The 17,366-nt window shown below is 37.4% G+C and overlaps 1 protein-coding gene across 2 annotated transcripts in view; it reads right to left on the bottom strand.

The window, feature by feature from the left end:
* The window catches only part of LOC306843417 (hemicentin-1-like), an 82,202-nt gene that overhangs the window by 36,842 nt on the left and 27,994 nt on the right, over positions 1–17,366 (bottom strand). For both annotated transcript variants that reach the window (XM_079374910.1, XM_079374909.1), the window contains exons 12-29: positions 13,198–13,339; positions 12,981–13,108; positions 12,667–12,780; positions 12,401–12,559; positions 11,896–12,090; positions 11,479–11,574; positions 7,796–7,923; positions 7,522–7,666; positions 6,587–6,699; positions 6,095–6,254; positions 5,740–5,917; positions 4,873–5,000; positions 2,672–2,938; positions 2,483–2,578; positions 1,694–1,888; positions 1,466–1,596; positions 499–646; positions 255–381 (exon numbers count right to left, since the gene is read on the bottom strand). In XM_079374910.1, the coding sequence (XP_079231036.1) occupies positions 255–381; positions 499–646; positions 1,466–1,596; positions 1,694–1,888; positions 2,483–2,578; positions 2,672–2,938; positions 4,873–5,000; positions 5,740–5,917; positions 6,095–6,254; positions 6,587–6,699; positions 7,522–7,666; positions 7,796–7,923; positions 11,479–11,574; positions 11,896–12,090; positions 12,401–12,559; positions 12,667–12,780; positions 12,981–13,108; positions 13,198–13,339 (2,650 nt within the window). The remainder of the gene's footprint in view (positions 1–254; positions 382–498; positions 647–1,465; positions 1,597–1,693; positions 1,889–2,482; positions 2,579–2,671; positions 2,939–4,872; positions 5,001–5,739; positions 5,918–6,094; positions 6,255–6,586; positions 6,700–7,521; positions 7,667–7,795; positions 7,924–11,478; positions 11,575–11,895; positions 12,091–12,400; positions 12,560–12,666; positions 12,781–12,980; positions 13,109–13,197; positions 13,340–17,366) is intronic.

Below are 17,366 nucleotides of genomic sequence, written 5' to 3' on the forward strand. Positions count from 1 at the left end.
AACATTAATTGTGTCAGGTAGGGGTTTTGTGGAACTGTAAGAAGCCTAATTTGCATAGTAAAATATTTACACTTGAAATACTGACAAGAAACTCACAGCAGAGCACAATTTCAGTGCATTTAGTGCATGGTTAGAGTGGGTTTTGGGTGGATAGTGAACAAGATGCAAAAGAGGCACACATTTTTAGTGAATTCCCCCCTTTGTTTTTTCCTGATCACAAAGTGATCTTTACAAAGCTTTGTGGAGTAACTTACTTCCTGTCTTTGTACCACTGAATTGTGGGAAAGGGTTCACCTTTGACCCTGCATTCCAGAATGATCTCCTGATTGAGCACGGCAGAGAGGTCACGTGACCCAACTGTCCCAATGATAGTAGGAGGAACTATGAGGAGGCAAACCATATAAGATGTAATACCAGCTTGTAAAAAGACAACGAATCCACAAATAAGTGGATGTTATTACAGAATAACTTAAAATGAAACAATTTTTTGCAACATACCCAATACATCTAAGTAAAAGTCTCTCTCTGTGCTTCCAGCAATGTTGATGGCCGTGCAGGTATAGCGTCCAGCATCTGCAACAGCCGCTTTCAACAGCTTAAGAGTTTTGCCCTTCTGAAGAATCTGCACGTCGCTGCTAGGAACCACCTGGTTAAATGATACAAATAGCTATTTGACAAATTATAAACAACAAAATCAACATATATTAACATATATCCTTTTATAATGCAGAGGAATTTTACCTCTACTTATCAACCTCTTTTAAAAATATTGATCAGAATAAATCACTCCAAAACATCAATCAATAGTAAAAGGCTATAATAATTTTTTTCTTGTGGGAAAAAATCCTAGAAATATCTGCTATTCCAACATTAATCTGAATCAGCAGCCTCTGCTCTCCCTGCAGTGTGATTAGAGATTTCCTAATTGTTGACTTCATTCTGAAATTGATTCTCGTAAAAGCACATTTATAAGAAGCACTGGGGCTTTTTATGACCTGTTCTTGGAGCTCAAACCCAGTGATCCGAGGAAACTTATTTGTGATTGGCCTCACTGAAGGAAATGCCACTTTTATTTCTCATTATGCTTATTTTAACTGGTTCCTGCACATTTAACAATGTGAAATGGCATACGCAATCTGCTTAACTTCCATAATGTGACGTAATTCCAAACAGAATATATATTTAGTGGGAAATAATGTAGAACTGGACTTGATTTTATCCAGGGGGAAGTGATTGCATTGGAACATATTAGCCAATAATATATTTTTATTATTACTTATTTATTTTATTATTTTATTTTTTAAATTATAGGCCTTTAGTAAGAAATAAAGTTTTTGGATAAGGAGAAAAGTAGCTTCAGAAGCAAAGATTTTTTTTGTCTTTATATTTTTTTTGTCTCTAAATCACATGCAGTGATTACACAGAACAAGACCATGAGATTTTCGTTGAATGTCATTGCACTGACCTCAACTTCATCTTTGTACCAGGTGATGACAGGTACAGGTGTACCCGTGACATCACACATCAGGTTGGTTGGTTGATTCATCACTACAGAGACATTGGACAGCAGGCCATTGTCATGAATATCAGGTGGGACTGGATAAAGGGGAAAGAGGAGACAGAGAAGAGAAAGGTTGTGCAAGGTGCTGAAAGAGAAACAATCTTAATAAATGTTTTTAAATGCTGCACTAACCGTTGACCTTAAGTTGGTATTTCTTCTCTGTTGTACCAGCATCATTGACAGCCATGCAAGTATACTCCCCATTATCCAGAGGGGACACTGAGGCCAGGATGAGAAGAGTGCCATCCTCCAAAATGGACACACCCGGCTCATTCCCTGTCAACTCCTGTCCATTCCTAAACCACTTTATTACTGGCTCAGGAGTGCCTGATACAGAAAAGATTAATACATGTATTAAAAAGTCACAATAATTTTGAATTTGATATTGAAGCAACATTGTGAATATCGCAATAATTTAAATGCAATTTTAACCATTACATTTCCTAAATACAGCAAAAATCTTTCTTTCTTTTTTGCAACTCACAAGTGTGGCAGTGTTGTTTTATTTCCATGAACAAAAGTACACTAAGGTTATAAAACAGTATTTATTTGGAATAGAAATCTTTTGTAAAAGTCTTAACTGTCCCTTTAGCTAAACTTAATGCACCCTCTCTGAAAAAAATATGTATTTGTTTAAAAAATATTTTTGAAAGTTTTTGTATGTTGATAAATACCTGGTAATGGTATATTGGTGCATACAGATGAAAACTATATAATTCTTTAGTTATTTAATTCTTTATATATTTAACCAGTGTTTTATGTAAAAAAAAAAAATTTAGATTAAACACACTTTCAGAGTCATTTCATGTTGATTTGGTGTCACTTGTAGTTATAATGGCCAGTTCTAGGAACACAGTTACACTGTTACTGGTGACCTTGATGAATGAATGGTGATTTCTAATGATTCAGATGCTGGTTCACCTTTGGCAGGACAGGGGAAGGCGATCTGCTGGTTTGCCACTCTCTCCTGTAAGGGACTGTTGAAAGGGGGCTCAGAGACCTCTACCACGGGAGGGACTATGCAAAGACGGAGGCAATACATGGGATTTTTAGTTCATTTACAGCCAAAATAGCTGTAATCACAATTGTAAATGCCAGCATCCATCTGACCTTGCACGTGGAGCTTAATAGTGGCTTCATCTTGTCCAGCGATGTTGGAGGCCACGCAGGTATATACACCCTCATCTATAAGTCCCACCTGGTTCAAAGTCAGAGCTTCATCTGAGATCTTGTACTGAGACCCATCCAGCAGAGCAGAGCCATCCTTCAGCCAGGACACAGAGGGTTCTGGGACTCCCTGTGCGACACAGGGCAGGTCTATGGCATGTCCCACCTGCACTTTCATGGCTCGAGGACCTGCACGGATGCTGGGAGGAACTGAGAGGTCAAAAAAGAGAAAGGAGTATTGGGAGGAGAGTGAAGAAGTATAAGTGTTAAACCTATGCTGTAATAATGCATTCTTTCATAACATTTCATTTGGAGTGATTAGTTGCTCATAAAGCAATGGCCATGCACAAAAACAGCAACCTGTCCCTTATTTGCCCTTGGAAGTTACTGAAAATTTTCTTGTATCTTTTTTTTTTGCTGTTAATCTTCCAGATTGCAGACATTTGGTAGCTGTGATAAATCAAACAGCAAATTCCCTTTTGCTGTAGCTCTCATTTCTCAGGCTGATTTCTGCTAAAGTATCTGCTCACAGTCTTACGGAAAACTATAATCCAAGATTAAAATGACTAAGAGTTTAATTGTAGTCATTATAAATCCCTCCATTCCAATTTTCACTTGCAGATGTGTCTGAGTGTGCTCTGAGAGCAACTTGTGTTTATGAGACTCTATAATTATTATCACGCTATGCTCCAAGTGACTAGCTGATCTCTCCTTCAGTACTTTCTCATACATTGCGCCAAGCCTGCTAAAGCTCAAAAGTGGGTGTTAGGAGGTCAAACACACTCACTGTGCACAGTGTACAGTCACTGCACAGCAAATTAATAGATATTTAAGCATAATAAATATAAACAGCTCTATCTGTGTTTATGCGTCACAATACAATTTATGTTAATTGCTGTTCATCTCAAAAATATTAAATTTTTTCTTTTGTAGTTTTGTGAAAACAAATAAAACTTTACTTTTATTAATTTAGCAGATGCTTTTTTGCAAAACAATTTACAATAGAGGAGCATAAGTAATTTTCACAGAGCCAACAGTTACACAATGCCAACAGCCAACAGTTACAATTCACAGTATACAATGCCATGTTTATTAAAAACCTAGATCAGGAGACGTGCTAGAGCAGAAGAGAAATGTAAAGAAGCTTTTGTTTTGCAAATGCATTAGTTTAGGGTTGTGGAGTGGTTTATATATCATATATAAAGACATTTGTGCTTAAAGACAACACAAATAATTGATTATCTGGTTTCTGTCACCAATGATGATGTAATATATTGCATATTATATGATTATAGAAGTGTTTATTTTTGTATTACCCATCTCTTTAACAGTTGTGCAAGAAAAACAAAGCGGAAGTTTTTACGATTATCAATTACCCCTCTCAGAGCAGTTACATCATCTGTTTAAACAGAGGAGAGACAGTTTCCTGAACCTGCTGCTTTTACAATCATCTATTATTTACACAGTCATGCTGTGTCCGAAACAGTGAATGCCTGGTTCAACTCACTGTGTGGCTCAACTCACTCATTTACAAAGCATGTTTAAGCACTATTGTGCATTGTTTATAACAATAGTCACATCATGTCCTAAATGTGAAAAAACAAATACTTGAGATCCAAAAATAGCATACGGATGTTTGAACACTAATCTGAGCCAGATATGGTAAAAAAAAAAAAAATGGTACCTGTCTGAACAAAGCCTCAGAGACGCATTGATTGTTTGGATATGTGTCTGTCCTGGTAAATAACACATCAGCATGTGTGAAACGTAAAAACATGTGGAGGCACTTACTGAGTTGATGGTGGTACGTGATGTGAAATTGACTATCAAATATGCAATAATCAGTCATTTAATGATGCTCACGCAGCGTTGTTTTACATGCGGTTTTCAGTCGAAATATTTATTTTATAGTTGTGGGTACAAGAAGAGCTCTTGAAATACAACTGATTGAAGCCTCGTGTCTGAGACTGAGGCAACGTGATGCATTTATGCAGATGGGACCTGTTTTTAAGACCCCGGGGCTGATGTGTGCTCATATGAACTTCAATGGCATGAGATAAAACCGTTGCTGCTTTGATAAATTTCACATGCAAGCATAAATTGCACCAGCATCCAAGTAAATAAATGTGATCTATTTCTCTTACCCAGCACACTAAGTTTGATCATCTGAGTGAAGTTTCCAGCTATGTTGGCAGCCACACAGATGTACATGCCACTGTCCGTTACGCGTGTTTCTGTGATTCTCATGGAGCCTGATGGCAGCTGAATGTGTCTGTAGGAGAACAGGTTAAATACATTAAGGAACGATAAGAAGAGCTGTTCTTTTGTAGGTATAAAACCACACAGGTGCTCCTGGTTTACAGAGAAGCTTCCGAAATTATACCTCCGTTTACTTTCATGGTGAGCAGAGAAAGGAGAGTTTAATTACTGTGTAATTTTAATCTGACCGCAGTCTTTCCGCCTTTAGGCTGTACCGTAAACATCAGCCCTTGAAAAACAATGCAGAGAAGAGCAAGCTACACACATAAAAGTAGGATACAAGGGCCTTATTCATAAAATGCATGTAGAATTAAATTTGATTCCATACACCTGTTGAAAAAGCTGTGGTCCATTTTCTAGTGACACAAGTGTATTTGGGGTAGTGTATTTTTCTTTTCTTTTAAAAAAAAAAAGAGGCCTCTTATGCGCACCAAGGCTGCATTTATGATCAAAAATACAGTAAAAATGGCAAGATTGTAAAATATTATTACAATTTAAAATAACTGTTTTTATTTATACTTATATATATTATACTGTATTATAATTTATTCCTGTGAAGGCAAAGATACATTTTCAGCAGTCATTACTCCAGTCTTGAATATAGCTTGAAGATGATTTTATTAAGTGTTTTTTCATGTATAAGGACATCTCATAAATCAATCCAGAGTAACAATCAAGAAATCATTGCATGTTCACATTTATTATCATCATATGCATTCATTATAAATTAGGTTTTCAAATGAAACTGATACCTATTAGAGAAGGGGGAGATGAGCTGCTTATCTTTGGCCCAGGTGATGATTGGAGGAGGTATGCTCTCCACCTCGCATGGCAGTGTGACATCATCACCCACTTTTACCGACATCTCCAACAGCTTGCCGGAGTTATTTAGCATCTCTGTTCCACCAATGCCGCTCAGCCTGGGCTTCACTACATGTTTACAAACACATACAGTATGCAAGTACAGCAGGATGAGATTGGAGGAAGCACCAAACTAATAAATAGGAAACAAACAAATAAAGCACACACAGAAATAATGAAAACACAAGAATCAAAAACACAGAAGACAGGTAAAAGAGCAGAGCAAGTAGATCGAGCTGCTCTAACCATAGACAGTGAGCTGAACCTTCCTGGAGCTATATCCAGCAGCGTTGGTGGCTGTGCACACAAACTCGCCAGACTCTTCACCGCTGGGGGAGACAATGTAAAGACTGCCATCCTCACTCAGAGAAAAGACACTGCCACTCAGATCCAGCAACTCTCCTCGCTGAGGAAACATTTTCACACATGCATATAACAACATGAGGGTGCAATGTAAGGCTGAAATTTATAAATTAATTACATTCATTTATTGTAAATTATTGTATGTAAATGTAAAAAAACAGTGGTCAAAAGATCAAATTAGCTCTTAACAAAATATTGTAATAAGAAAAAAAATCACTAATATTACTTTAAAATTACATTGGAAAAGAAAACACCAAAAACCAAGCGTGATGGGTTTTGTGCAAGAAAGTTAAATTGTTGTCAGAAGTCAGCATTTTCTGTCCGAATCCCATTGTGTGAGCATGTGTGTCAAAGACAGAAAGGAGACACATTTACCTTAGACCAAGTGATATCTGGTTTGGGGACTCCATGTGCACGACATGGCAGATAAATGGGCGTCCCCTCAATGGTACTGAATACTTGAGGGCCATGCTGAATAGTGGGCATCACTACAGAGAAAAACATGTTTAAACACTTATATAAACACTGAATATGATGTAGGATTTAGAAATACTGCACAGAGTATTTAAACATTTTTACAGGTTACTGTAAAGACAACATACAGTATTGTATCCTATAATAATCTTGTCTCAGACTTTCATTTGGGCTGATTTCCATTAGTAAAAGTAGACTGCATCTTTAAGACTGATCACATTTGAAAAATGAGAGTTTTTGTATCTCTGTTATTTCTCTGCAGAAGTGCTTTGCTCACACTGCTGGTTCTGTTTTTAATTCTCAAATGAATACATGAATGATGAAGGCATCTGTTGTGGGGAAGAGGGAAATAAAGGCTTATTGTATACAGTCATGGAATGGAGGAAGCAGAGGACTGGACTATGTCATATTGGTCCACAGAAAATAAATCCTTTACAATTGGCCTGATTCTGAATGGTCTTTTAAAGAAAAAAATTGGATGTCCATTTTGGTAGGTATAATCCTACATGTTATTGATAGGTATGATTATCTTCTGTTTAAAAGGTTGATTCGTTTTGGTGTTTCAGTTTGTTTGGGTGGTTCATGTTGCAGATTTTTTTGACTACCTGTGTGTAGCAAAACATTTTGTATTAAAACTCAAACTGACTCAAATACACCACATCTGATTCTACCTACTCCAAACTGTTGCAGAATCACAGAAATGTTGTTTTGAAAGCAACATTAATTTGATCAAAAATACAGTAAAACCAGTAATACTGAGAAACATTTTTACAGTTCAATTTAACTGCTTTAATATATGTTAATAGAAAGTTCAAAAAACAACTTTTAAATCTTACCATACACATTTAGTATGGTTGTGCGGTTACTGGATCCCACCACGTTTTCGGCCAAACAGGTGTACTGCCCTCCATCCTGCTGACTGACCCGTTCTATATGTAGACTTCCGTCACGTCTCACAGTCACATATGGACTTGATGTAACCTGACAAGTGGTCACACACATACATACATTTAAATCAAATTTAATCATTGTGACTGTGTAAAATACTTAACGATGATGCACAGGCTTCAAGGCCTATGTGTATGTGTGTGTGCACATGTGTTAACTCACTAAGCTATTGTCATGCAGCCAGTGTCTCTCAGGAAGGGGGTTTCCAGCTAGTAACACGCAGGGGAGGGTGACCTGCTGGTCCTCTATCACACTGACCACTGTTGGACTCAGAGCTATCAAAGGAGACACTGCACACAAAATACACACATTAGGATGGTTTTTTATATATATATATATATATATACACACACAGTTTCATTGAAGTATTACAGAAATAAACACTACCATTCAAAAGTTTGGAGTGAGTAAGATTTGTTTTTCAAAGAAAATAGTACTTTTATTCATCAAGCATGCATTAAATTCATCAAAAGTGCAAGACATTTATAAAGATACAAAAGATTTCTATTTCAAATGAATTCTGTTCTTTTGAACTGTCCATTCATCAAATGTTTTCAACATTGACAATTATAAGAAATCAGTATATTAGAATGCTTTCTAAAGAATCATGTGACACTGAAGACTGGGGTACTTCCTGCTGAAAATTCAGATTTGCAGAATAAATTGCATTTTAAACTCTGAACTTTTAACAGTAGTTTCATGTGAATGCAGTTTCTCAAAGACAGATATGGTCGTTTAAAAAAGCCCACCCATTACGTATACTGTACCACCACACTGACAAACATTTGCCATTCACACCAAAACCTGAGGTGCCTCCTATGAACCAAGAAAAGAGATTTTTAAATCCTGATCCTGATTATTTTAGATGTCATTCTCCTGATTCAATCAGACAGAGGATGTTTAAGTCTCCACTGGAAACACTGACACTAAAAACTCAGTAGACTGGCTGCACCTCTGATGTTTTGCTTGTTAAATTTCCATGGATACCTTGGAATACACATAAAAAGTGTCACTGGGGTATTAGGGCTCAGCAGAGTAGAATTATGGGACGGGTGAGACACATTGCATGACCGCATTAGTGACCTTTAGCTTCAACTTGGTGTTATGTTGTTTTGACAGGACCACAAAAACAGTCACTCCCTCACATACTGAGATACGCTTACACTGGATCTCACACACAGTGTGTACTTCAACATGACTAAACCAATTGACCCTTGATGAGGATTTTGGGATTATACTTAGACTTTAAAGCTTTTGGTGTTTATATGAGTCATAGTGTAAACTGTTTGGATCAAAAATGTATTTCTTTTTGCCTTCTCTTTAAATATACACATTAGGTTATTTATTTAACCTACTAAAGTACACAAACATGTACTCTGATAATATAGACAAGAGGAAATTACATCATACATTTCACTTATTTTAGCTAAACTCTGGCCTAATATCAGGCTAAATGATTTCAAAGTTTCTGCAAAAACCTTGGAATGAGCCATTTTCTTAGATGTAAGTAAAGACGGTCATTTTTGCCAAGCTCACATGTTGAAGTTTCAAGCAGGCCAGTGCGGTAAGGTCTCAACTGATTGACATCATCCTGCGGGATCAGAACGCATAGAGTAGAACTTCCCAGATGCTAGAAATGGACTGTGAGCCACTTCTGGGTCTCCAGCACTTTGATCAAAAACAAAAGTATGAAAGGATGCCTGAATTCCTTTGATTCTTTAAGGGTAAAGCTGACACGTGCCCACTGTATTCTTAAAGGCACGCATGCGCTCCATCGCACACATGCAAATACATTCATCTAACATCTACAATATAATTAAACAACCTCAAATACATAAATATAATCTAGTAACAAAAGTATACACACTGCAATGCATTATGCATACAAACCCGATTCCAAAAAAGTTGGGACACTGTACAAATTACGAATAAAAAAGGAATGCAATAATTTACAAATCTCATAAACTTATATTTTATTCACAATAGAATATAGATAACATATCAAATGTTGAAAGTGAGACATTTTGAAATGTCATGCCAAATATTGGCTCATTTTGGATTTCATGAGAGCTACACATTCCAAACAAGTTGGGACAGGTAGCAATAAGAGGCTGGAAAAAGTTAAATGTACATATAAGGAACAGCTGGAGGACCAATTTGCAACTTATTAGGTCAATTGGCAACATGATTGGGTATAAAAAGAGCCTCTCAGAGTGGCAGTGTCTCTCAGAAGTCAAGATGGCAAGAGGATCACCAATTCCCCCAATGCTGCGGCGAAAAATAGTGGAGCAATATCAGAAAGGAGTTTCTCAGAGAAAAATTGCAAAGAGTTTGAAGTTATCATCATCTACAGTGCATAATATCATCCAAAGAGTCAGAGAATCTGGAACAATCTCTGTGCGTAAGGGTCAAGGCCGGAAAACCATACTGGATGCCCGTGATCTTCGGGCCCTTAGACGGCACTGCATCACATACAGGAATGCTACTGTAATGGAAATCACAACATGGGCTCAGGAATACTTCCAGAAAACATTGTCGGTGAACACAATCCACCGTGCCATTCGCCGTTGCCGGCTAAAACTCTATAGGTCAAAAAAGAAGCCATATCTAAACATGATCCAGAAGCGCAGGCGTTTTCTCTGGGCCAAGGCTTATTTAAAATGGACTGTGGCAAAGTGGAAAACTGTTCTGTGGTCAGACGAATCAAAATTTGAAGTTCTTTTTGGAAAATTGGGACGCCATGTCATCCGGACTAAAGAGGACAAGGACAACCCAAGTTGTTATCAGCGCTCAGTTCAGAAGCCTGTATCTCTGATGGTATAGGGTTGCATGAGTGCGTGTGGCATGGGCAGCTTACACATCTGGAAAGGCACCATCAATGCTGAAAGGTATATCCAAGTTCTAGAACAACATATGCTCCCATCCAGACGTTGTCTCTTTCAGGGAAGACCTTGCATTTTCCAACATGACAATGCCAGACCACATACTGCATCAATTACAACATCATGGCTGCGTAAAAGGAGGATCCGGGTACTGAAATGGCCAGCCTGCAGTCCAGATCTTTCACCCATAGAAAACATTTGGCGCATCATAAAGAAGAAGATGCGACAAAGAAGACCTAAGACCGTTGAGCAACTAGAAGCCTGTATTAGACAAGAATGGGACAACATTCCTATTCCTAAACTTGAGCAACTTGTCTCCTCAGTCCCCAGACGTTTGCAGACTGTTATAAAAAGAAGAGGGGATGCCACACAGTGGTAAACATGGCCTTGTCCCAACTTTTTTGAGATGTGTTGATTCCATGAAATTTAAAATAAACTTATTTTTCCCTTAAAATGATACATTTTCTCAGTTTAAACATTTGATATGTCATCTATGTTGTATTCTGAATAAAATATTGAAATTTGAAACTTCTACATCATTGCATTCTGTTTTTATTCACAATTTGTACAGTGTCCCAACTTTTTTGGAATCGGGTTTGTATTTTAGTGCTTACATCTGGTGTGGTACAGTATATCTCTCGCCAGAGAGAATGAATTAGAGCTTACTCTGGTGTTGGCCTTCTATTTTAGCATCCTATCTCTTTTAACCAGAAGCACATGTACCCCTGAGTTTAATAAAATAATATGGACTCAAACATCAAACTGAGCTTCTGAGCACCTTGCGAACTCAAGCGTATGGGCCTCAGGCCGAGAAAATGTACATGTGACTAAGACAAAGGAAGCACAAAACAATTAATATTCCACATCGGCTTCTTCCTTCAAGTGTCCTGCTGACAGACGGATCAGTATAAACATGAAACATATGCTGCAGTTATGATTAAACAGTTTTTTCAGATGTCGTACCGAGTCCAGTAACAGTGACTTTAGCCTTGGCCTGGATTTTGCCAAAGTGGTTTTGAGCTTCACACACATAGGTGGTCTCATCCTCTACCCACAGGTCTAAAAGACAAAGGACAGGAAATCACATGAACCTTGTCAGATGAATATTTATAGTTTTAATGCCTCAAATGCTAAATTTCTCTGAAACATCTCTTTATTCAGGCATTCATTTTAAAAATAAATAAATAAATGCAATGAAAGACAAATGTATTTACAGTTTAACATTTTTAAAGCATCCTATGCTGAATTTCACTGAAAATATATATTCTTTAATAAATAAATGAATAAATTAAAAACATTCATAGCAGTTTTTGGTGATAGAAATTCAAATCTGGTGTTTTAAACAGGCCTAGAGACAGAAAGTAAAAGGAAGACACTGACTGGTGATGAAAAGGTCCCCATTAGTTTTTTGAGTGACAGTACTGGGACCGCGATGCTGAGAGAATAGTTGGACGTTGTCCTCTCGCCTCCAAGAGTGCTGGGGTTTTGGATGGCCTTGTGCATGACATGGCAAGGTGATGTTTGTGCCGATATCAGCAGACAGATCTGAAGGCTTTTGTGTGAACTGAGGAGCAGCTGTGGAATACAGAATAAAGAACTAAACAGTAGTTTGATTCATTTATTCATAAACTACAGGTCTTCAATAGGCAGCAGAAAAAAACAAAACTATGTTTTAAACAAAAATACAATCAAATCAACTTCAACCAAAGCTAAAAAAATCTAAAGTTCAGGTAAATGTTTCACAGTCCCTGCTACATTGAAATGCATTAAAAGTACATAAACTACACTGTACATAAATAATGATTAATAGTTATGCAATTTAATCGGAGGATTTTGCAGGAAAGGGGACTCTAATTCAGATGAGGGATGTGTAACACAGCCTTACAGCCCACGTCCAGAGTGATGTACCCCTGTGCAGAGCCGGCTGAGTTTATCGCCACGCACGTATACTCCCCTGCATCTGTGTCCTGAGTCTGCTGAATGCTCAGAGTGCCATGCTGAGGGTTCATACTTAAAACTGCAGACGGTTTCAACTGCACGTCACCTGAAGATCAAACACACAGTACATTAGGGCTGATGGTGTCTATTAAAATGGAAACAGTGCATAAATGCCAGAAAGTTGTCCAGAAGTTAAGGCGTACACTAGCTGACCTTTATACCACAGGATGTCTGGATGTGGAACTCCTGTGACCCTGCACTCTAAAATGGTCGTCTGTCCTAAACCAATCAGCAGGTTAGAGTGAGGGACTGTCACCTGTGGAGACTCTACAGAGGAGCGAAGATCACAGGAAACTTAATTAAAGACTAGTGTATAACCACAGGGTGGGACTGAATACGTCAAATGTCTCACTTATTCACAGTTGTGAGAAGTTAAGAATTTGTTGAGTAAAAACACCATCTTAACCTTCGGTTTGGGATATATTGCTTTCATTTAGTGATGTTACGCAATTGTTCTCTGTACTGACCGATGTAGCTGACGATGGCAGTTTGAGTGTCTGTTCCTGCAACATTACTCGCTAAGCAGCCGTATGTCCCAGCATCCTTCGGCCCCGTGTTCCTGATGACCAATGTGCCATCAGGGGTCATTCTGTGCCTGAGTAAGAAGAGTACAACAGACTACAGTAAAGGTTAACACATAAATACCAGATTCAAAAGTAAGATTTTTTGTGGGTGGGGGTTTACCTGCTAGAGCCCATAATGAACATATCATTGTGTGTCCACACCACCATGGGTAAGGGGTAGCCTTTGGCTGAACACCTGATCCAAATTTCTTGACCTATGCGGAACGTCTGGTTTCGTGGGTCAACCGTCACCACTGGTGGTTCTAGCATAGAAAATGAGTCGATCATGATCTTTGGTAACAGAACTCCCTAGCATCTGCTGTGCAAATGTACTGTGGCAGCAAAACAAACACAGCTCAGATTTACTAAAGCAGTGATTCTCAACCAGGGAACCACAGTCCACTTTGGGGCCTCAGCAAACTTCCAAGGGGGCCTGCTGACTTAATATATAATAGGACAAAACAAGGTATTTCTTATTTTAATTACTTTTTTATCTTTGAAGAACCATGATTATCACAGACTTGGAAAACCTTTATTTACCATTATTTTAAAAGTATGATTTCTAGGTCAGGAAAAGTTAACAAATACAATTTTATGCCCAGGGGCATTTTTATAATGAATATAAATTTTTACATTTAAAATATTTTATCGGGTATAAACTAAAAATATATTTGAAAAAAAAAAAATCCTTAAGCTTTATGCCTATCCAATAAATCAATAAAAACTGGAAAAGTCACAGGGCATTCAGTTTTTTTGTGAATAATGGAGGGCCTTAGAGTCAAAATGGTTCAGAACCACTACTTAAGGATGAGAACTGTACTAAAGGAAATGTATTATTTATCTGCCCAGTCATATTTAACCCATCAAATGGTTGGATGAGATTCACAAACATACAGCTCATATAATTACATTCATTAACAAATATTTAGTCATTGATCTTAACTATACAGATGTGTTTGTAAAGAACATAACTGCATCTAATGTTCACATGTGGTCTCCACAATACCCCTATAAAATTGTCCTGCTTTATACCCATGATATGATTCTAGACCCAGCCAACCACATTTCACAGCAATTCTCCTATCATTCCTTCTTCTTATTTACAGAAACACTAAAGTGGGATTATTGGTTCCAGATTCTCTGAGCTGCTGAAGTCAAGACATGCTCTTGATCAATTCATGATGTGCAGCCCCTGTTGAATGAGAGTGTTTTCTCACTGCTGAAACCAATCTGATGTGTGTCTCCACTGTTCTCTGACCTCCAGTCTCTGCCTGTCCCATATTCCAGCAGAGCAGGATGTGTGATATCATGGCCAGAGACAGGAAATGCACATGATAACTCTGTTCCATAACCAAGTAAGCTGCCTATATATCTGCTTTCTAAGAGAGCATCCTAACATAGGGGAGACTTGACTGATTTCAATAGAGCATGTTGCCAGATAATGGCAAGCATTAAAAAACAGAGCATCACATTTTCCACAAAAAGCAGCACTATTATTTTAAGCACTGATAATAATAAGAAATGTTATTTGAGCAAATCAGCATATTAGAATGATTTCTGAAGAGTCACGTGACACTGAAGACTAGATTAAACACTGCTAAAAATTCAGCTTTGACATCACATGAATAAATAAAATTTTAAAACTTTAAAATAGATAAGGGGTCGTTTGAATGGTAGTTTAGATTTCATTCAATACTGAAAAGTATTGATTAAAAAAATTGTTTATTTATAATTAACATTTCTCTCACACTGTCCACCACCTTTTTATTTTTCAACTGACCTTGACACAGTGTACTCTGTGACTGCCTTCTCCATTAAGAATACATGCAATGCTGCCTTAGAATAAAAGGTATATTATAGGTAAAATTAGATATCTTAGTAGGCAGAATAACATAGTTGCCTACCTTTTGTAACAAGATAAAATGTGGCATCTGTATGCAGCTCACTAAGTTTCAGAACTGCTTAAGTGATTGAGTATCCGTAACATGACTAACATACATAATGGTAACAGAGGCTTCCAGGTTGTCTACTGTATTTCAAATGGAAAACTTGTCTGGAATGAGTGACGTAATTTCCAGAACCCTACTTTGTCATGATTAAAATGGACCCAAAACGAGACCTGGCAGACAAAGAGTGTCTGTTGTACACGGGAGATCCGCTGTGTGTTGCATGCTTAGGTGGTTAAAGCATTGCAGTCGAGAGTTCACTTTGTGTCTAGTAGTAAAGCTGTAATTATCTCAGGTCTTACTCACTAAATTGTACTCTAATAGACTTGGTCTGCCTAAAGGCTTGGTTTTAACAACGCACTGATGCTAAACCTCGCAAACACCTCCTCATCTAGGCTTCTTTGCCCGAGGCTACTCTAATTCAAATAGTTACAAATAGTTAAATATGTTTCTCTATAGTTTGAGCAAATTGGATGCCTACAGGTCTGGTATATATATTAAGACATTTTTAGCATGCAGATTCCACACTTAATATGCTTAGTGTGACTGCAGTAGATTGCAACAGTTGTTGCTATTTATTTTTGTAGTAACATTAAATGGTTTTCTAATGTAAATAAACAAAGGAACAAATAAATACTTGCAAAAAATGTCATCTTTAATCTATTTATTCTGTTACGGGAAAAGGAAGGTCATTGGAGGAAAAGTTTCACTTAAGTTCTAGACATTCTTTGGGTCTCTCGACCTTCTGAACACAACCTTCTGAGATGTGCATCTGACAGGCACTGAGGCTGTAAACAGTGTGTGTGGACAGTGCAGCTCAGAGTAATGTTCTGTAAAGGATTAGGGCAGATGACTCAGTGGACTGGCCAGGCATCACTGTGTCAGCAGTCCCACTTCAAAGGGCCCATAATGACTAGGGCAGCACAGGAATCCCAGCAGGTGGTGATTACCCACAACACACACATACATATACATGCACTTTGTCAGTACAACAGTGACAGCTGTTTAAAAAGCCAAAGACTGACACCAAAAAATTGAAGTGGCTTCAAATGTAGCAGCAAGACAAAAATAAGAGAAAAGGAAGCAGATTGATAGAGAAGGAATGAGAGAGAAAAACAGACTGTAGAAAATATATCATTTAAAATTATAAAAATGCTACTTCATTTAAATCTTAGTTTGGGAATTTTAGTAATTTTTATTGCATTTTTTAATGCATTTTTTGTGTATATGCGTGCAAATGTGTATGCATTGCAATAAAAGCTTTTGTAAAGTAAAAAAGTAAAGCATTTTTACAATGTCTATAAAGCTACTTCAATCATAAATATAGAATCTCTAGAGAAGACAGAAAACAAATGACACAAACCAAGTTTTCATCCAGATTTTGCGCTGTTTTGTTATCAACAAAGAGAATATGCATTTTTTTAAAAAAACTTTGCGAAATTTGCTGTCTACAGCCTGTTTCCATCCAACTGGCCTTTTACCGATAAAATGGTGTGCGTGATGACGTCATCCCTAAAAAAACTAATTGTGGCATAAGTTTTGGTGTATCGCAAATAAAAATTGCCCTTGAGCTGTTTCCATACATAATTTCTCCTATTGCGTAAATTATAGGCTTTAGTATATTTTTTTTTCTGTACTTTGTTATAGACTAGATAGATAGGCCACTGTTGATAATCAAGCATTGACCATAAACAGGTACAGTTGTATTATTATTATTTTTCTGATTAACGTTTATAGGAAATAGGAATGTTCATTTCGGTTATTTTAATCTCGTATTTGTCGTTAAAGGAACACTCCACATTTTTTGGATATAGGCTCATTTTACAACTCCCCAAGAGTTAACCAGTTGAGTTTTACCGTTTTTGAATCCATTCAGCCGATCTCCGGATCTGGCGGTAGCACTTTTAGCTTAGCTTAGCATAGACCATTGAATCGGATTAGACCATTAGCATTTGGTCATCAAAAATGACCAAAGAGTTTCATTAATTTTCCTATTTAAAGCTTGACTCTTCTGTAGTTACATCCTGTACTAAGACCGACGGAAAATGAAAAGTTGCGATATTCTAGGCCGATATGGCTAGGAACTATACTCTCATTCCGGCGTAATAATCAAGGAACTTTGTTGCCATACCATGGGTGCAGCAGGCGCAGTGATATTACGCAGCACCTGAAAGTAGTCCCCATTATGTCTATGAAGGTAACTAGTAATGATATAGTTGGGGACTAATTTCAGGTAAGATAAGTACGTCTGAGAGGTAACTCGTCTTTTTCTTGCCATGCATAAAATAATTTTAGATGGTATTTAATAATAATAATAATATGATTTAATGCGCTTTTGAACTAC

This window comes from Barbus barbus (genome assembly GCF_936440315.1).
Source record: "Barbus barbus genome assembly, chromosome: 24".
NCBI classification, from domain to species: Eukaryota; Metazoa; Chordata; class Actinopteri; order Cypriniformes; family Cyprinidae; genus Barbus; species Barbus barbus.